This window comes from Natator depressus, chromosome 6, assembly GCF_965152275.1.
Source record: "Natator depressus isolate rNatDep1 chromosome 6, rNatDep2.hap1, whole genome shotgun sequence".
Classification (NCBI taxonomy): Eukaryota; Metazoa; Chordata; order Testudines; family Cheloniidae; genus Natator; species Natator depressus.
Genome location: NC_134239.1, coordinates 29780487 through 29802210, shown reverse-complemented (window position 1 = coordinate 29802210; position 21724 = coordinate 29780487). Strand labels below are relative to the sequence as shown.

General features: G+C 40.9%; 1 protein-coding gene across 1 annotated transcript in view; it reads left to right on the top strand.

The window, feature by feature from the left end:
- OTOG (otogelin) overlaps positions 1-21724 on the top strand; it is a 165346-nt gene that overhangs the window by 45295 nt on the left and 98327 nt on the right. Inside the window, exons 16-23 of the mRNA XM_074954907.1 lie at positions 3364-3496; positions 4489-4666; positions 7255-7379; positions 8708-8920; positions 9959-10124; positions 12065-12139; positions 15704-15744; positions 17306-17459. Of these exons, the coding sequence (XP_074811008.1) occupies positions 3364-3496; positions 4489-4666; positions 7255-7379; positions 8708-8920; positions 9959-10124; positions 12065-12139; positions 15704-15744; positions 17306-17459 (1085 nt within the window). The remainder of the gene's footprint in view (positions 1-3363; positions 3497-4488; positions 4667-7254; positions 7380-8707; positions 8921-9958; positions 10125-12064; positions 12140-15703; positions 15745-17305; positions 17460-21724) is intronic.

Sequence of the window (21724 nt, the reverse complement as noted above, 5' to 3'; positions counted from 1 at the left end):
GTACTATTCAGCCTACATACTCTTGATTTCATTTGCTTAGTCACAGGTATGTCTTGAAAGCAACCTCTTCTCATATGGTTTTCAGTTTGTCTTTCAACCTCTCAGTGGTTTTATGGAGGTCATCAGATTTGCTTCTACATCTGCACTGAATTTCAAGTTTGATTGGGCCATGATCCGCTAGAAGTCAGCACTTAAAGTGTTACGTGTATACTCACTTTTTGCTTGCAGATTGACCCAAATCCTTTCCCTGTGCCCAGCCTGAGTAGCTGGGTTGGATGCTGGGTTTCTCCATGGACAATGTGTAGGAAGTGTTGCTGGGACAGAATCCTTCTTACCCTAGTGATAGAGAAACTGGAGAGCTTCTCTATGGCTGCCACTCTAGCTTCTGGGTTGGAGTATCCCCCACAGCCTTTGTGATTCCCCTCTGCATGTAGTGATCTGTGGGATGATGTGGTCAGTGGTTGATCCACCAGCCGTGTCTCAAACTCCCACCCTGGTGACAGTGGGATATTTCTCTTGCCTTCCTACAGTCTCTTATAACCACTTCAAGTGAGACACTTTCACCAGCTCTTGCTGCAATGCCTGCCTCACAGTGAAGATTTTTAATATGGTTTGCCAGATTTCTGTTGCATCATCATGCTTGTGCTGCATCTTCAACACTTGAAGTTTAATCAAGTTACATGAACCTAAGGCCAAAGGTAAAGGTTTCAAACATCTCTCTTTGGCTTTGTGTTCTGTTGTAGAAGACAAAATGTTTATGAAAATACATACATAATAATATATTAAGAAAAAAACTGAACAAACATGATAGACCAGGTTACTTTGGAGTCAGTGAGTCCTACTGCTTGCCTGCATAAGAGAGTAAGAGGGTGCAAAGAGTCCACTTACTCTCCTGAGTGGGTTACTTGCATTGTCAGAGTTTGTACTGGGGGAGAGCAGCATCTGTGGGCTGCAACTTCCCTTCCTGGGTAGGTGATGGGGAATGGGCAAAATCTCCGCTCTGCTGGTCCCAAAACTTCCCAGCCTTTTCACTGGAGCCAGTGCAGAAAGTGAAATAATCTGTGCTGGCAAAAGGCCTGATACAGATTACTCCCATTCTGAAGCAAGGAAACAGCAGAAACCAAATTGTGACCCTGCTTCACAGTCTGGTTCCTATGCTGCTCAGATGTGTACTTAAAAATGTAATAAACAACTTTGTTACCACAGCTGAAAGATGGAAAAGCCATTGCAGGTCATCTGTTCCATTTCACTTCCAGTGCAGGATTGGCCCCTACAGTACATTTTCTAGGGTTTTATCTGGTTAGAAAAGTACCAGTTGCTGAATGTTATTCTAACAAGTAAAGTCTGTTAGTTCTATTTGACTTATCAAGCATTTCTTTCCCCTTTCCCAGTGCTATTTCTTTGAATGGGAGGCTAAATGGGTTCAGCTACTCACAAAGACAGAGGTACTTGTCTGGAAACTCTGATAGCTATTGAATCATCTGTGTGGATAGTTGCCAGGTTATTTAGCACATGTGTCTGTAACTGTGATACATTGGAAAAATTCAGTGTTCAATGAATCTTGAACTCATACTGCCTTCCACCTGTTTGGTGTAGTATCTAGTGGTAGTTCACTCTACTGTAATATAAAACATGCTGGAATATTAAGTGCTCAATACTTGATTGAGGTACCAAGTGGTTTCACTACTTGCTTTAGGTTTTTTCTTACACCATCTAGTTTCTTTATCTGGCTATGTTTCTTTGTGCATATTTACAAAATGTGGGCCAGGTAGGTTTTGCATGTCTAGCTTGGATCATGGGAATCTTTCACACTGCAAAGGCCATTGCTAACAAGCCACAGGTGTACACTGCATGAGCATAGAACTGTCTCCATTTGACAATTTTTATGCCAAAAGCACGTATTTCAAAGTCCAAAATGAAAGGCTGCAGGCCTGGGAAAAGTTTTCTGACTATCCATGCATACTACAGCTCCAAAAGAAGCTTACTAGAAACCCTGAAAAACATGTGACAAAATCAAACATTAATTTTTAATAAAACCCAACCTGTTACAAAATTGCACAATAGAATTGTGAGAATAATATTCAGTAAATAATTTACTTGATAAATTTTGCCTCTTTTTCTGTTCACAGAGTATTCATGAGCTGCCTACAATGTAGTCATATTTATTAGTTATTTGAAATTATTTGTGCAACATTTTCATTGCATAATTATTGGTCTTTCAATTTCAGAGCACTTAGTTTACTGCAGTTCAAGTATTCAATTTATGATCTTTGAACAGTGTTAGTTGGTTTTACCATGTATGGCACATGGCATGTTCCTATTCCTAGATTAGATTTAACACAATTCTCTGAATCAGGTTTCTGCTGCAGAATCCTGGTGATCACTTACAATACAAAGTCTGATTGTTTAGATCTTTTATACCATTGATAACTGTGTGCCACTGACCTGAGTGCAAGGAACTACCAGGGGTCGATTAGATTGTTTTAGAATGATTTTGTTCCTTCCTTTGGTGTAAGATTTAGCTAGTGTCCATAGAGAACCAATACAACTCCCAAGTATCCTCCTATATGTAGTCCTGGCTGTGTCATTCTTATCACTGTTTTACTTCAATCAGTATGTGGTTGGATAGAGTGGCACAGCAGGCATGTGTCATCAAAGCCCTGTTGCCAGTGAGTCTGCAGCGTGGTTCTGAGATGAGCTTTAATCAGCTAGATAAAAGGACTGCTTGTAAGACTTGGCAAATACATTAGGCCAGTTGATTTCAGATCTCTTGCCTGGGAAAAAATGAGCCCAAATATACTTTAAAATCATGTATGCCATTGATCCTCTTTTTATATATATCATATATTGCTATTGCTTTCAAAAGCATTCTAGGTTTAAAATGTTTAGAAATAACTTAGATATGGCAAAAACCCATTTCCATTTAAATGGAATGACTGACTCATATTGTTTCTTTGCATTATAATGTGCAGAATGTAATTTTGTTTACAAGCATCAACTTTCAGTAAAGTTTTTCTGGAAATAAATGAGCCTGATCCAAAGCCTACTGAAGTTAATATAATGTCCCATTGATTGCATAGGGCTTTGTATCAGGCCCTATAAAAAGATTTTGCTGTATTTGTTTTTATATCTCTTACTTTAAGCTGTAATTGTCTAATATGTTACAACTGTATTCAAACATCTATATTTAAATATTTCAATATTAACTTTGTTTTAAATTGAACTTCGAAACCACATATTTTACAAATACATTTTTCTAAAGAGGCAAGATACAACTGAAAATTATTTACAGATTCCCCCTCTCCATTCTTCTGCTTTAACATTTAACCCAACTTAAAATGTTTCTTTTACTCCTATTTGCAGAACCAAGATGGATCATGTATCCAATCAGTCAATCTTATTCTTAATCAGGATCCCAAGAGGCAAGTGACTCTGACTCATTCAGGAGATGTTTTGATATATGATCAGTACAAAATTAGCCTGCCCTATTCAGATGGTAAGGAATAATAAATACATAAGTAAATAATGCATATCAAGTACCAAAGCAGTATTTTAAAAACAATGTGTATGAATTATGTTGTTGCCATTGACACATTGCTAATTCCCCATAGGATGGCACCAACTGGTGTTTCACTAACTAACTGCAGTGGTATTTAATGCCTTGATGACAAAAATATTCATTATTAGTATTATGCCAAAAGCCTCTTACATGAAGATAAAGTGAATTGTACCTTTGACAGGCCCATAGTCTATCACTCAGACTACAAGTTCCTTTAGTTCTGTCCTAAAAGCAAAATTCTCTCCAATCGTCATTGTATGTCTTGACTCTGACTTTTCTCCTCTCCTTACTCATACAGAACTCACAGCAATGTCAGTGAGAGTTCTTCTTGCTCTACTTACATAGCATATTGGTGTTGAGATCCACCTGAGATCCACCAGAGGAGTTCTGCCTTAAGTTTGGGTTTCGTATTTTCTTGCCTCAACCCAGTGCATTTTTAATATACCATTGTTGGGAGAGTCAAGTATATTGCATATTAAACCATAGCCCCATCCTGCAAGGATCTGTGTTGACTTCAGTGAGAGCTTAAGGGCACTCGGCATCTTGCAGGATCAGGCTCTGTGAGAACTGTCCAAAATGTCTGTGCTTCATGCAGTACATTGCCACCAGCATGATGATGTCACCTGCCTACAGCTGATTATCTGAAAGAATTGTGTTTTTAAAACTATTTGATTCTACTTACTCTTTATGAAGTTGCAGTGATCCTTTGATGTGTTTTTACACAACTTGAGAGAATGTGTCAAACATTTAGTTTGCCTTATGAGACAGTAAAATACATCCTATTCTCCTATGATATATCACTGTTGCTTTTTTGGGGGTTCAGAATATGGAAAATGTAACTGACATAAAATAAAAAGTATTGAAATTAGAACAAGGTTCTTAACCATTTTCTTTCAACTTACCCTTTTTCCCCTTCCCCTCCCCACCAGATTCTTTTGAAATCAGGAAGCTCTCCTCTGTGTTTTTGCAAGTAAAGACCAACACTGGACTACAGATACTGTATGACAGGCAGGGGCTAAGGCTCTATCTTCAAGTTGATGACCGATGGAAGGATGATACTGTGGGCCTTTGTGGAACCTTCAATGGGAACATGCAGGATGACTTTTTGTATGAATGACTACTGTCTTTTTTCATATATTTAGAGTGGTATAGAAAATATGCATGCTGAAGATTCTTGGACAGATACCAAGAGTCTGACTTCATATTTCCCCCTTCTCTCCCTCAGAATGCTGGAACTGAGAAGTTGGTTTTGATTTGCTAGAAGGGGAAACCTTTAAGACAATATAAACCTCATTGATGTTGATGTCTTTTTTTAAATCAAAATAATCATATAAAAATACACTAGAATATAAATAAGTTCTAGTAGCTCCCAGACCTAGTTTATTTGGAGATGTGTGCCTGAAAATGTCTCCTTCCTGAAGGACTTTCTGCTTCCTCGCAAGCCTTTCCTTATCTCTTTCCAGATCCTAGTCTCCACTACCATTCTAATCTCCTTTCTCCAACAGAGTCCCCATTGTGCTGAGTCTTGCAGCGCAGCAGTAGATTTCAAAATGAATTTGCCTGTTGTTTGAGCTTCACTTTGTTGTGAATGCATTGGAACACAGTTAGAGCTGCATGAGCACTCCAGTGAAACATATTAAATCTGGTCCGTTTTGCTCTGAAGTCTGTGTGCAGTGTTGCAGACCCAGCACAGTGAAGTGGCTTCAGGATGAAGAAATAGTCAACTATAAAGAAGGGAGAAAGTAAAGTGGAAAGGAATGAAAAAGGATAAAGAGCAGTTAACAGAGCAGAAAAGAGTTGAGCTCATTTAGAGCAGGAAGGGACGTTCCTTTGACCTGTCAGAAGGAAAGAAAAGAAGCGTTAATTTTTAAATTAAACTAAATACTTTTTATTAAAGCTGGTAAAAAATAGGAACATTTTTTACACAAAAATGTCCCTAATTTCTTTGAAAAGTTTTAGAACTATTTTTCCCCCCAACTAGCTCTACTTTTTATTTTAAAGATACAAAGAATCATCAGGTAACACTGCCTAGATCACACTGGGATGTGCCATAAATTTGCCAACGGTATTTACAAGATGCCACGATATTCTTACATTCTTAAAAGTTTAATTCACAATCATCAGATGTTTGCAACACACCTCTCAATCTCCAAACCTGCCCATCTGTAACACAAGCCATCCAAATGGGTGACAAATGGCTGAAATGTGACAGCTGCATCATAACTGGCAGATTACAGTGTTTAAGTAAAAAACCATAATTGAGATCTAATGCCATAATTGACAAATTATAATGGTTTTTAAGGGTCTTTTCTCACTGTGTGAAGCACATGATCTGGTTATGCAATCTCTTAGGGTACACTACATCGCAATAAAAGACCTGTGACATGGCCATGGCTGGCCCGGGTCAGCTGACTTGGGCTTGCGGTGCTCTAGCCATGGGACTAAAAGTTGCTGTGTAGGGGCTTGGGCTGGATCCTGGGCTCTGAATCCCGGCAAAGTGGGTGGGTCTCCGAGCCTGGGCTCCAGCCCAAGCCCGAATGTCTACACTGCAATTTTTAACCCAGCAGCCTGATCCCTGTGAGCCTGAGACAGTTGAGCCAGGCTCTGAGACTTGGTGCTGTGGAGTTTTTATTGCAGCATAGATGTACCCACAGCCTCCTGCCCATCCCCAATTAACCTGTAACAGATTACAAACCTGGTTGATTTGCTTTACACAGTGATAAAAGCTCCTTAAAAACCATTCGTCCAACAAAACATACAGGTATCATACAGAGGTGAAGCTCAAGTGAGAGTGGGTGTGTGCATGGCTATGGCAGTGGGGTCCTGGCCCAGACTACCCCCAAAATGAATGAATGCAGCCTCCCTCTCTACAGAGGGTGCCCCCTACTCCATTATTGTGACTTTTCCACAAAAAATGCTGCATGTCCCCACCCCAGTTAATGCAATCCTCCCACACACTGCCCCAGAATTAATGCAACTCCCCTGCCCCCACAATACACAAAAGGTCCCCCTCACACATATATGAAATAAATGCAATTCTAGTTACTGCTGGCTGACTCCTTTATACCTTGCAGCTGCTGCTGCACCTCTGCTGTTTTTTCTGGGGCCAAGCAACACTCAGCTGCTCCTTCTATCACATCTCTGGGCCCCTTGCTTCTCGGCCCCTTCCCTTTTTCTCCCAGGGACCAGAGAGAGTCCTGGCAGGGGAGATGGCCAGGGGCAGACAGAGGATTCTAGGTAGGGGAGAGATGAGGAAGGAGTGGAATGGAAAAGGTACTATTTTTACCAGAGGAGGGACAGAGGAGTGAGCAGAAAGAGCACAGGGTATTTCTACACAGCAATTTAATACCTGTGGCTGGCCAGTGTCAGCAGGCTCAGGCTCACAGGGCTCGGGCTGCAGGGCTGTAAAATTGCAGCATAGACATTTTGGGTTGGGCTGGAGCCCGGACTCTGGGATCCATGCCAACATTGCACTTTTATAGCCCCTCAATCTGAGCCCCTTGAGCCTGAGTCTGCTGACACAGGCCAGCCGCGGGTGTTTAACTGCTGTGTAGACATACCCTCCTGTTGGAGCACTGCCCAAGAGTGCAGTGAGACAGGGATGCTGACCAACTTCATTGCAGGATGTGATGCAGTTGAGCAGTCATGTTGTAAATTTGTGATGTTGTCAGTGACTGACCTTTGTCTTGCAAAAGATCTCCAGTAGGAGTACCTGAAAGCACCCCACAGCTGTTTGGAAACTCCTGGAAAACTTCATCGGCATGTGCCCCTGGGTATGACCATTCACCAATGGACCCATGTGATATTCACTTACAGGCAGGTGAGCAGTAAAGATCAATCATTATTGATTTGACACCAAAATGTTTCATCCTGCTGTATCTCTGAGCCCGAGCCACAACACCTAAACAACTCTTTTTAGTGCACTAGTACGAGCCCCACTAGCACAAGTGTGTGGATCCAGGCTGGGAGTCTTGGTCCCAGATGCAGTATAGACATACCCACTAAGGCCCAGATCCAGAAAGGTTCTTAGGTGTCTAAGTCCCAGTTTTGGGCTCCACTGTGATCCACAGAACTCCTGCTTGGCTATTGTCTAATCCTGTAGGCACCTGTGTTTCTGCTTCTGGGCATGTGCACTGCTGTCTTACTCTAGGCCACCAAGTACCTCTCTCATACCTACGCCCCAAAGCAATTCACAAATTGCAGGAGAAAAAACATTTGTCCACCTAACTCACATGCAGGGGCTGATCCAGTAGGTGTGCTTAGAGACTGCCTGCTGGATTGAGTCCCATTCGAAATTGTGGTGGTGGTGACCCTATAACTTGTAGCACAGTGGTAAGAGCTCTCATCTGGGTGGTGGCAAAGCCAGGGTCCAGTTCCCCATCTCCAATGACTATCTAATTGTTTATCCAAAGCAGAATAGCTTCAACACCAGAATATCCTGTAGCTCAGTGGTTACAGCACACTCCTCAGTGGTGGGAAGCTGGTGTTCAAATCCTTTCCATGCTTCAGGCAGAAGGGGGGACCTGGGTCTCCCACCTCCCAGGTGAGTGCTCTAACCACTGGGTTAAAAGTTATAAACTGGGTACCATCACCACCACCCATTTTGTGTGGTGTTAGGCAGATACCACTACTATCTTCTCCTTCTCCTATCATTTGATGTGGAGTGAGGCAGGTGCCTAACGCATTCTCACAAGAAATGACTTGGGTGTGTAAGCTGCTTGACTCTAGGAGAGGGGTTCCCTTTTGTGGATGACTAGCAGAAATAGCCATCTCCCTACAGCCTGGACTTAGTGCCTATCTCTGTGAGAGGGGCAGGGCTTAGGACACATCCCTCTCATCGGCATCTTCCATTGGCTAGTTTAGGCTTTTTGGATCACAGTGTTATTACTGTGTTTTTCTAGGCTTAGCATCACAATGCCTAAATCCCTTTACGGAGCTGGGCCTGACTGCTTCTCCAGCCATCAGTGCAATTTCTATTGATAGCAATGGAAGTTACACATACAGATCTACTATAGAGTAAAATATGTTCATAAATCTCTTGCTATGGTCAGCTTCAATAAACAGTACTACTTCCTCCTCTGAGAACTCTACCAAGTGTTAATAGTTTTGGAGCTAAAATATGTTTGTTTTAATGTGTTACCTTAACAGCCTCTTATGCAGCAGAAGCTTGTAGCATCGTTACAAAAGAACTCTTTGCTCCTTGCCACACCTATCTGAGTCCTGTTTCCTATTTTGAGCAGTGCAGAAGGGACACCTGCAAATGTGGCCAGATTTGTTTGTGCTCTGCTTTAGCCAATTATGCTCATCAATGCCGAAGACAGGGAGTGATAATAGATTTTAGGTCTAGCATCCCAGACTGTGGTAAGTTGTCTTTCAGTTCAGGTCTAATAACTTAATGTCATAGGTTTTATGCATGGTGGTGAACAAACTAAATGGGATGTTGCCTATTCCATATATGGGACCAGTGAATTATAGTCCATTCTTTTTATACACGGTACTAGGATGAGGTTCCTTTTCTCACCAAATCAGAATAAATACTGTAATTTATCAGAAGGTCATTTCTAATAGCTCTTTCTCTGTTCTCCCACTCACACATCATAACATATAATTCTCTTATCTGAGAATCAAGGCTGAATTTTTTTCAAAACAGGCTAGGGAAGACACATCTTCCACTATTTTTGTGTGTCTAAATCTCCTAGACTACTTTGAATATCTCATCCCAAATGTCTGTATTGGTGCAGTTCATGGGATGGATAAATAGCTTCTGGTTCTCTCTAATCAGAGCAGGGCTCTGTGGATTTTTTAAACTAGATCATTGATGAATTAAGGTGTTGATATCATAGCTAATGTAAGGTAGCGGAAATCCACATTTGAAAGATTTGAAATCCTCCAACAATTCTTCAAGAACCTGAGTCTCTTTTTTCCCCCATTGATACGTGGCAGTTGTGGTCGATCCCTCAGTTAGTAGAACTACGCTAGACTGCATGTGTTCTTGACTATTGCAAACAAAATTTCAGACTGTGTGATTCAACAGCTGTAAAGCACCAACATCTTAATCAGTTGCTTCATTGTGTTTTTGTTTAAGATGTTGTGCACTGTTCAAAGCACTCACTTGAGAGCCAAGCATGTTGAGAGTTATAAAGACAAAAGGCCAGAGTCTGGTCTCAGTTACACCAGTGTAAATCTGGATTAACTGCACTGATTTCATTGAATTGACACTGGTTTTAAATCTGTGTAATTTATATTCCTTGGTGTTATAATAGCAATTCTAATGTAACTGGGATCCAAGAAATAATGATGTTTTATCAGAAAATGTGTTGCCCTAAAAACGACTTATGAGATTGGAGTGTACTTGAATCTCTTGCACTGTAATTAGAGAGATCTATTTCATTTGGATAGCTCTTTCATGTGAGGACACAAAGGAGTACAGTACCTGTGTATCTACCTGTGGCCAAACTTGCCAAACATTTTCTATGCCAGAGACATGCAGCGGTGATTGTGTTGAAGGTTGTGCTTGTCCTCTTGGAATGTATTTGAACAGCAAGACTGAAAGATGTGTACAGAGGTAGGTATAACTTGCAGCGTTGACAGTGAGTCTAAGTACCACTTTAAATGTGTACATTTATATTTTCAAATCCAAGAGAGAGTTTAGAAACTATGAGTGCTTTGTGTATTCTGTAGAACAATATACATCTTCCCTAGATCTGGCAGGTTTTTAGTATCACACAGAATCATGTTAATCAGGAAACTTGCAATCCTTTGATTCTTAAACTCACCTTACACAATATGGTGTGCTGTTTTGAAAGGCCAATTCTTAGCAGTGCAAAAAGCAGAGATAAAGATGTTCTTTCAAAAGACAGTTTTTATTATAGTCTCCACTGAATTTCATCATTGCTTTATCAATGAATTCCACATACAGTTCTGGTGCCTTAACATTTCACCTGTTCTGCAGGAAGGGAGTGCCTTATTTATGGACCTTTTTGTTATTCAATAGAGTTCCCCCTGCAGAGCAGACAGTCCCCATGAAAGCTAAAATTGTAAGGCTCCAGGTCTTATAATGTGGTATTGATGATGATCAGTCTTTGCATGCTAGCTGTTTTTGCATATTGGAGAGGTAAAAAGGGTAGGGACTTTGCTAGTGCTATTGATTTTATATGGAAAGCACTCATATACTATGGTGATGGGCATCAGTATGAAACCTAGATAGATAGATAAGCAATGCCATGCTGTGCCCTGTTTTTATCTATCAGCTTTACCAAAATTGTGCATTTTCAGCCCTGAGACCACATCCACTTCTACAAACATTAGAATGAATTCTTTTAATCTTCTAAATAAATGACTGCTGACAATACTTGGTGACACTGAACCAGATCCTCAATTACACTGGTGTAAATTTGGAATAACTCCCTTGACTTCAAATGAGTTACTCGGGTTTTACACTGATGCAGCTGGGATCATACTGCCATATATTTCTTTCAGCATAAAAAACCATATGGGGTAAAATACTAGCCCCATTAAAGTCAATGGCAAAACTCCCATTGATGTCAGTAGAGTCAGGATTTCACCTATGGAGTGGAATAAAATAATCCAGGTGGCTTCTGAGAGCTGGTGCAATATTCACGCTTCTCTACTGTGGGACCAATAGAGATATAGAACATTCAGAGGTTGGGAATCAGGACCATAAAAAACAAATGAAAGCCAGGAATTTACATGATTGCAGTCTTAGGTTTTCATGGATCTCTGTCTGGATGCGTAGAGAGTCTTACCTCCATGCCTTCTAGTTCTTTCACCAACAGACAATGACCACAGGGGACCCCTAGAGTCTGTCTTCTGATGGGAGTCACACAGAACTAAGGGGATTCTTAATTTCACTTAATACATTATTAACTAATTCCTGATGAACATGGAGTTAGGAGAGGGAACATGCAGTGCAGAATGCCTCTCTCCCATGCTCCATCTCTTTCCATACATCCCAATCAGCTGTACAGATTTTATATGGAAGGAAAAGTGTTGGCCTTGTTTGCCACTCTCATGGCATTCCCTGTGGCTGTGTTCCCCCTTTTCCATGCCGTAGGCTGTAGAGACTTGCTTTGCTTCTTTACCTTTAAAAAAATTTTTTTAGAGTATAAACTATGATTTAAAAAAAACAGCTAGTATATTAAAGTGATGGTGATGGATTATTATCACTCCTCTATTACTGTCTGAAGTAGCTGCTCCAGATTTCTTTCCTATTGCTGTCTATTATACGAACTAGTCCTTTGCACAATAGATAGTGTCAGAAAGCTGCTGACCTTACCTTCATGGAGACACATCTCAATGCCCTCATGGTAACAATACCATGCTAAGGATCCAGACCAATACACCATGCAGAATAAGATCATCAACTTTTTGAATGGCAGTAATTAATGGTAAATGTGAAGGTTTTTTTCTTCCTTATGTCTGTCTTCTAATGCATGATGTACATGTTCCCATATGATTAAAATTATTTGTTTTTCTCCTCTGTAGGAATGAGTGCCCTTGTTATTTTCAAGGAATTGAATATCCACCCGGAGAAAATATTATCACCTCTTTGGGCAAATGGTAGGGCATGCCCCTTGTTTGGGTTTTTTTCCCCTGTGTTCTGTCAAGTCATTCGCACTATCCTGTTTTATCTTTTATTGAGAATTCTGTAAACTAGCTTTAAAATGTCCATGACTTTCTGCCTCTCTTTGGACAGCACTGTTCCTGTGAAATGCATGCTTCTAGAAATCCTCTCTGCTGTGCTTACCCTCAGAGCCTCCTGTAAGTGGGCTCCACAACACTGAGTGGATAGGCATGCAAGTTACTGGTGCAGAGAACCTTGAGGACTTCCCTGGCGTGCCCAATCCCTTCCCTGGCCTTCCTCTTCCAACCTGGCAGGACTAGGCCCTTGTTGAACCCCCCTGGGATCAGGGGAATGCTGTGGATGCAGAACTCCAATCCAGGCACTTGTTAAACTAATCTGCATGCTACCAGACACGTCCTTTTCACCCATTAATTTTGCCTGGCAAAGTTAAATTAGGGGATGAGTCAAATTTCAACCCCCTTCCCCTGTATCGAACATCCTTGTTTTACTTTCACTGCCTTTATTTGCTGGCAGAACAGATTGCTTTGACTCTGGAAAAGTCTGGCTGGTTAATAAAACACATCAGTTAATCTTTAAAGTCTGATTTCCCATTTACCTGACTAGGCATCAGTATTGGCAGAAACCCAGTGGTATAGTGTGAATACATGCCCGTCCTTCTCATGCACCCTTGCACCAACAAGTACACCGATCCAGATAAATATATAAACTGTTCTTTGATTAAGCCTGTCTTCACTTTGGGGCCAATACTGTCTCTGACTTCTTGCCCATGGGGAGTGTACCCTGGCAACAGAGCTAGGGCAGTTCTATTGTGCATGCAAAAGAAAGGAGTGCACAGAATTTAGTGGAGGGGTGCAGAGCCCTGCTTTTGTGAAAGCATTTTGGACATTAATATTTCCTACTCAGGATTTGCCTCTCTGTGCATATACTGGAAGTATCAGATGGTTGAGATCCACTGACTGAAATGTTTTAAATTCTAAGGCCAAATTCATCTCTTCCTTGACTTCAGTGGAGTTACATCAGTTATGTGGCCCCTTGTGTTTTAACTAAAAGAATATTGTGAAATGTAGCATTTTGGACTATGAATAGCGGATTTTAAAATACTTTGCACTGGTCTACATTGTGAGTAGACCTCTTAGACAGTTGTAAGATTATCTTGCCTACCTTCTGGTTAGTCATGATTTTTCTCTGGCTACACTTTAACATGGATTTATGCAGGTCAATTGATACAGAGACTGTCTTACATATGAGTTACTATATGGACAGTGGGTCTAGAGGAACTAGTCAGATTTAAGAGACATTTTAGGGTAATAATATCTGTATATATGGGAGATCACTAACAAAACTGCAGCATGTAACAGAATGTATTTGCCTACTGCTATGTACTTGTTAAAAATGGTTCGGGTCTTTCAGGCTCATCCAATCCTCTTTGCCCTATTGTTCCCTTAGTCTCCTCCCACTTTTAGATTTGAGTTCCTTTCATGCTTGAAACAGCCTCTTATTGTTAACTTTCTTCCAAGTGCTCTAGCTATCTTTTTTTCAACCACCTCCTCAAAAAACCCCACTTCCCCACTGTGATGCTGTCCCACGCCCACAACAGCAATCTCCCTCACCATTTTTGTCCTGTATTGCTTTTCCATATTTTTCTCTCTGAATTAGATTGCAAGCTCCATAAGACAGAACCCGCACCTTTAGTGCATTTGGATAGTTGTGTAAAATATATGTTGCTCCAAATACAATATTAAATCAGCAGTAGCACAGACAGAAGCATTTTTTATATTTTATTTACTGGCTGTCTAGCAGAGGTGAACTGGGGAGACCACAACTGTCACAGAAGAATAAGTGAATAGTACTAAAGTTCACTGGCTGAAATTCTCCTTCAGTATAGAACAGAATATGAATTAGAGCCAACACTATTCTTTTCTTCCCAGTGACTGAGTCACTATCTAATTTGCTACTAGAAAAGGAGGACTTGTGGCACCTTAGAGACGAACAAATTTATTTGAGCATAAGCTTTTGTGAGCTACAGCTCACTTCATCGGATGCAATTTGCTACTGTTCTATAAAATAGTAGACTATTTTGGCTGGAATTAGACAGGTACAGAAAGTGCCAGTGTTCAGTGCTGCTTTACATAATGTTTGCTGCAATTATGTTTTGGGTTTAAGCAGTTCATTGGTTTTCTTTGCACTTGTTTTGTTGGCAGAGGCATGAAACTAATCGCGCCTCCCCCTGTTTAGCCCCACCATATTAGCGCAATAGCGTGGGAGAAGCTTTCACTGTGACTGTTCCGCACCACCCCAGTTAGTCAGATGATCTCTCCCGGTGGTGTGTGCACACTCAGTGGGAGATACTGACTTAGATTTTTTTTTTCTTTTTTTAGTAGTAAGGATATATTGAGTTGTGTTTTTCTCAAGTCCTTCTGATGCTGAAAGCTTGTCATGTAAGCCCCCCTCCCTCTCCCAGTACACTCTAACTGAAACCTTTCTTCATCAGAGTCATAATAAAAATGAGGTATAAGTACAAGATCCGGTGATCTTGTGTGTGCTGGACATTTCTTTAATGATCTAGGTTAGGAGCAGTTGAGAAATATCAGCAACATTATGATGCTGTAACTGAGCTTTGCTTGCATTTGGAAAAAGAGGAACATACACAGCCTGAGAGACTGGAACAATTAATAGTTGTGGTTATTAATTTTTTCTGTGACTTATTTTCCTTTTTCATTGTGTTTCAGCCGTGACTGAATTTTGCTTTAGTAGCTTATGGTGGCAGGACTGGGGAAGTGAAGTCCAGTGATTTTATTTTGTACAACACAGCATTTTATCTTACTGAATTGACACTGTTTTGAGCTATCTTTGGAGTCATTTGGGTTTCCATTTGACTCGCCAGTCCACTCTTCAGCATCTTTTTGGGCTTCTAAAGAGAAAAATCAATCCACTGAATATTTACAATAGTTAACCAAAAGATTTTTTTCTAAAGACTAATAGTTTACTTTGTTTATTTAGAAGGGGCTTTCTCTTATGCAGAGTTGAAGTCTAATGAATAGCTTGCTATAGCTGTGTGTATGGTTTTTTGTTTTGTTTTTTTACTGTAGTTACATATTTGAATGTTTAATGTAAGATACATGTAACACTGTTTCACATACAGGGTCTGCTTTTGCTACCATGGCAGTCAGTGATAAAACTCCCCCTGATAACAGTGGGAACAGGACTCGACCTAGTAATGTCATCATATTTTTGAGTTAGTTCTCCCTGGGCTCTATTCTTTAAACTTAGCATTTGTATTATGTAATGTTTGTTTATTACAAGGACTGTTCTATTCTTTTATTACATATATAAGCAGCAAGATAGGCTGAAACTTGGATATACATTAAGAACCTTCTGATCAAGACACCACAAACTCCCTTATTGGTTATCTTCGTGCATACATATTTATATAATTTTATTTTGAGTAACATTTTACACATTTTTTTTCAATATAGATGAAGGGTAACATTTCAGACCTTTCTGGTTTTAATTACAGCTTCATATATTTTTTGTTGCAGCCATTGCCAAGATGGAATGATGAGTTGTGAGAACAACATTGGTAAGTGAAGAAGATGCATTAAGGCATGAAGAAGACAGACCCTGCTTCTTCCATGATGTCTCATTGATTATTGTGGGACTCTGTGAGGGCATAAAGATCCATACAATCATCACTTGGCAGGACTGGAGCTTTAAATTAGAAATTTAACCTATAGTATAACTAAAAGTAGGGTTAGAGTAAAACAATAGATACTCTGTTGAAACTACTGGCTATCTGTGAGAAAATGCTTTTTATCAATATTTTAGCATAGCAAAATATTTTCAGATTGATAATGCAACCTAAGTTTATTATGTAATGTAAACAGCAGATCTTCACATGGAGCAAACGTAGGCCAGATTTGTCTGACAAAATGCTGGAAAAACTGGACATTTCCAATGTTTTTACAAACTGAGATTTTGTTCCCCTCACAGTTCTAGCTAAGTGCTGTTTCTGTACTATCAGTTTTTACTTTTTCCCCAGAGTGGTATAAATGTCATAGGAATGATAATGTTGTGTGTGGTGCATATGTAAAAGGAAAACATAAATAACAATTGCTTCTTGTGTTATAGTATCTTTACTCTGACTAGCAGATCCTGAGGGGCTAAGGGCTGGACTTTGTGAAAATGTTCCCGTTCATTTCAGAATAAAAAAACTTAACTTGCTGTGAAGTGCAGGATGTTTCAGGTTTTTTGAAACTGTGGGTCCTTGACTCTCTGATGAATACGGTTACTGATTGCATTGCAGGGTGTCACTGCAAGTAGTGTTGGGGTACAGCAATCTCCTAGGTGTCTGCTACCACACTCCGAGTTTGAGAGCAAGCCCTGTAGATGCTCCAAGCACTAGGCTCTCCAGGCTCTATCCTTCAGTTCCCCAAAACACTTGCACAGTTCAAATAATGGAGAATTCCTTTGCTACGGCTGCCAGAATAAACAAGGCAAATACCCAAGGTGTGATTTCCTTAGTGGTTAAAACAAAAAAGAGATAAAACCAACGGTTCCCAACCCAGTGCCTAGGAACAGGCCGGTCTAGGGGTATACAAAGCAAAAGGCTGCTGTGTAACCTGGCTGCACCAATCACTTGCCTGCAGTCAACAGCCCTGTGTTCTTGCTCTGACTGCCACTGGACCCCTGCCAGCAACAGGAGAACCTCAGCCCAGCTGTCAGGTCCTTCAGGTCCAGCTCTCAGGCTACCTGCTATCCACTATTCCCTCCACAGCCAGCTCCCAGCTTCTGCTCACATGCAGCCTCTGGCTCCCTCCTGAGCCAGGTAGTACTGCCCTTTCCTGTGTTTGGGGGATTATGGAACCTTCCCTGGGCTGGTTGTTAAACTTGGAGGGAACAGTGCACAGTAATGAGCAAGTAGGTTCATTAGAATACATTTATCTTTTTTCTTCTTTTCCAACTGGATCAGATTCATAGTGGCTGTTTGGGGTTAACTGTCTGACCAGGAGTTATAGACGAACCCACCCCCATGATTGGTCAAATTAATCTCTGGTTTAAATCAGCATTTATTAATTTTCAAAGCTTTCTACCAAATCTGAAATTTCAGGAATGATGAACATCCGCAATATTTTGTTTTCCAGTACACAACTGCCCAGCGGGCCAGATTTATGTTAACTGTAGTAATCCACAAGCTAACATGGAGTTTAGCAGAGAGAGAACCTGTGAGAATCAGCTGCTAAATCTCACCTTCTCAGGACATCTTCCTTGTCTTTCAGGATGTGTTTGTCCACAAGGGTAAGTCCAAAGTACCCGTGTCTTTCATTGCACCCGCAAAGATGGCTGTACTTTCAGTAGTGACAGTTGAATAGCTTATTGCTTTGGGTTGCTTTTACAGTGGTGAAAAACACAGCAGTTACTACTTAGAGAACTTGTGTTGTCAAGGGGGAGCAAGTTCTGTTCTTAAGGACTCACCAGACAAAAGGCATGATCCTCTGGAGGCCTAAGATAGACGGGTGGTGTCAAATCTCTAATACCTCATAATAAGGATGAGGCCAGAGGGGTTCGCAAATACAGCCAGGGCTTATTCTGATACTGCACCAACAAATGTGTTGAACTGTTTTGGCATCAAATATGGTGTATTGGTGTGCGAGGGAAAGCTGTTATAAAAGACAAAGGAGGAGATTTTCAGAGGCATGATTAGCAGTTAGGTGCCCAAATTCCATCATCTTTCAATGGGAATTAGGGCTTGTCTATACTTGAAATGACCTCACCACACATTAAGCAGTGGGGACCATTGTCTGGCTTGTTAGGAAAGGTGTGCTCCTCTTTAAGGGCTAGAAAGCTAGGGAGTGACTTTCTGCTGCAGATCAGGTCTGGAGATGCTGATCCATTCCCCCAGCTGACTGGAAGATGGGGGGAGAGGGGGCAGGGGGCGGGGCGGGGCGGGGGTGGGGGCGGCGGAGGGAGACCACGACTACACAGGCCCATGCTGGTGCAGGAAAAGCTCTCTCTTTTTATTTGGACCAAGAGGAGCAGCAGCCACCCTCCCACCCATGGAAATGGTGGAATACTGGGTTTTGGCAGGATCTGCTGTGGACACTGTGCTGGTTGCTCCTTTTCTGGGGAGCTGGGAAAGAATTTGGCCACGGTGAAGTGGTTTGTTTGTTTGTTTTTTGCCTTCCCCACAGTAGGTTTTGGGGGGGCTTAGTTGGGGCGAAAATGAAAATGCATAATCACAAAGTATTTTTTTCCAGGTTTCAGAGTAGCAGCCGTATTCGTCTGTATCCGTAAAAAGAAAAGGAGGACTTGTGGCACCTTAAAGACTAACAAATTTATTTGAGCATAAGCTTTCGTGAGCTACAGCTCACTTCATCGGATGCATACAGTGGAAAATATAGTGGCAGCTGGGAGCCCCCGGGGCTCCGAGCAACGGGGCTCGGGTGGCGATGTAAAGGGCTCTGGAGGGTAGCGGCAGTGGGAGCCTCAGGCCCTTTAAATCACCACCCGAGCTACTGCAGCGGAGCCCCAGACCTTTTAAATTGCCACCGTGACCCCCGGGGCTCCAGCAACAGGGCTCGGACGGTGATTTAAAGGGTCTGGGGCTCCAGTTGCCAACTGCTCCGGGTCCTTTAAATCATCCCCGGAGCCTGCCGGAGCCCTGGGGTAACAGTGGCGGGGCTCCGGCGGCTACTTAAAGGGCCCGGGGTGGTAACGGCAGCCGGAGCCCCGGACCCTTTAAATCTCCGCACGAGCCCTGCCGCCGCTACCCCAGGGATCTGGCAGGCTCCGGGGACGATTTAAAGGAACTGGGGTGGTAGCGGCTACTGGAGCCCCAGACTCTTTAAATCGTCCCCGGAGCCCTGCTGCCACTGCGGCGGCTACTTAAAGGGCCTGGGTCGGTAGCTGCGGCAGGAGCCCCGGGCCCTTTAAATCGCCACCCGAGCCCTACCGCCGCTTTCCCAAGGCTCTGGCAGCAGGGCTCTGGTGGTAATTTAAAGGGCCCAGGGCTCCAGCCGCTGCTGGGAGCCCCAGGCCCTTTAAATTGCCGCCTGGGGAAGCCGATCCGCCCCGGTACAGCGCATGGGCTCTTGCCGGTATGCCGTACCAGGGCGTACCGGCTTACTTTCAACCTCTGCCCCCAAAACTCTATATTCTGATGAATGAGAATGACTTTGACTCATCAACAATTAAGCAAGTTGAGGCCTTTTTCTTTTTGGTGGAGAAAAGCTAAGGAGAGATTTTACCTTCATTCTTTGTGCCAGAGAAACATCTTTGATTTAGTGGTGCATAGTGTAAACATAAATAAAAGCTGATAGGACATTAATTCTGCTGTCTTTCCTCAGTGAATCAGACACGAAAACTAGATTGATATAATAGATTGTGGTTGTCATGAGCTACAGTTGGAATATTGTTTTCTGTGGAGTTCAGGAAGAATCTTTATACTTGCTTTAAAAGTGATTGGTTGATGCAGTTGTGTTCTGCCCCAGGTGTATTCCCCTAGATGTAGAAATATTTCCAGATGAAGTCATTTGGAGCAGTGGATGATCACCAGTTCTGAATACTAAGCTGTAGCATGTAAAGTTGGGTACCCCAAATTATAGGCCACTTTTGAAAATTTGGCCCAGTATCTCTACTGGTGCCCAGCGGAGTTGACCATGATAGCTGGAGAGTGAATATTGTTCTGTGAATTAGACAAAGTAGTGTGTCTAATATTCTTATTTTTGGGGAGAAGTACTGATGTAACATTCTTAAATTTGCATTACGCTTTATATAAACTGAGCCAGAACATTTGTTCTGAACTATAAAATTGAATGTTCGTCTGAATCCAGCCCCCAAAATGATTTTATGTTATAATTCCTTTTTCTAATACTCCCACATTTTAAATAAGAGTGCTGAATTAGAAATCCTGATTAGCTTTTCCATAACAGTTGTTTCCTAAAGTCCAAAAATTCAAGCAGTTAAAGTTGATGCAGAAAAATATTGGTCAAAAATCAAAAATGAAAAAATAAAGATTTATAGACATGAGTTATCAATATATTTAAGACAAGACCTACTGACCGTATAAAGACATGCAGTCTTAGATACAATGACAGCCAGATGAGCTTAATTTGATAGAATACAGAGAAGATCTAGTTTACCTAAATAATATAAGGAGAACAAATGCACACACCTGAAAATTAAAGATAAATACACAAAATTTAGAACTATTTTTTTTTCTGAGAAATATAAATTTTTGGAATATTCTTTCCCTGAAGTAGTAGAAGTACAATATATAAACTGATCACTACATTTGGGGTCAGAGTAATTTTTCTCCATACTGGTAGGGACATTTTGGAACACTGAACCATACACTGAACATTGAGTTTCCTTTAGTGCAATGAGCAGAGGTTAGGAGACAAGATGTCATGGGGATAAATTAGAGTAATTACTAGTGGAAAATCAATCATCCTCTTCTGACCTTGTAGAGGGAGCAGATGAATGTTAAATGTGTGACACAGACCTTGAGTCTCACTGTGCAGTTAAAACTTGAAGGAGGCAAATAGATAAGAATTATATATCTTTTAAAAGATGTACAAAAAGAAAAAATGAAAAAGATGTACAAAAGAAAAAAAAACAAAATTCAAAGTCTTCAAACAAGGGGATTATTGAACAAAAAAATTAAGGAAGAGCTCTGACACCAAGGAGGAATCAGTATAAATTGTCTTTTTAATTTACAACTAAATTAATGTCTTATGACCTATTAATATTATGTCAGTCCAGGAACTAAGTGAATCCATACATATTACCAGTCTGACAACGGTAATTATGTCAGCCTTTACTGTATTGACAAACCAAGTTAATGCTAAATAATTGGTAGGATTTCTCCCAAAGCTCCTGCATACTTTGTCTGAATGTAGTTTGTATCATCATTATTAAATATGAAAAAGTTACTATGCAAAAAGAAAGGAGATGTCACAAGGTTGAAAAAATAAGGGAGATATATTAAATACCTTCCATTAAGGAGGTAATCTGTTAATTGATTCAGTATCACTCATCTCTTCTTTTATGTGAATGCAGAGTTGTGTTATGGTTCTCACAGTACGTATATAGAATTTTACATGACACCAGATTGATTTAGTTAGTTAGTTAGTTAGTTAAAATTTCTTGCATCTGTCTGGTTTCTTTCATAAAGCCATTATTCATCTACCCACTGGCATTTATTTGTTGTGATTTGTGTTTGCTACGTGTGTTTGTGTGGGTATTGCTTTACAAAATTAATAAAATATATGAAATTTAAAGATGAAATAGTAGTGTGATCTCAAGTATCATGGTTTGTGATTATGAACAGTAATCCCAGTAACAATCATTGCCACACACAAACTGAATTATTGGAGATATGTCTTTATTATGTGCAAATTATATAGGGCTGTTTGCATGCTGACAATTTGCATGCCAATCATGTCTGAGGCTTCTTTTACATATTCTTCTAAAATGATCATATATTACATACATATGATGTTCATAATTGAAGTCACTTTAGAAAGGAAGGGGATTGTTCTTAAGGCTCGTCTATTATGATC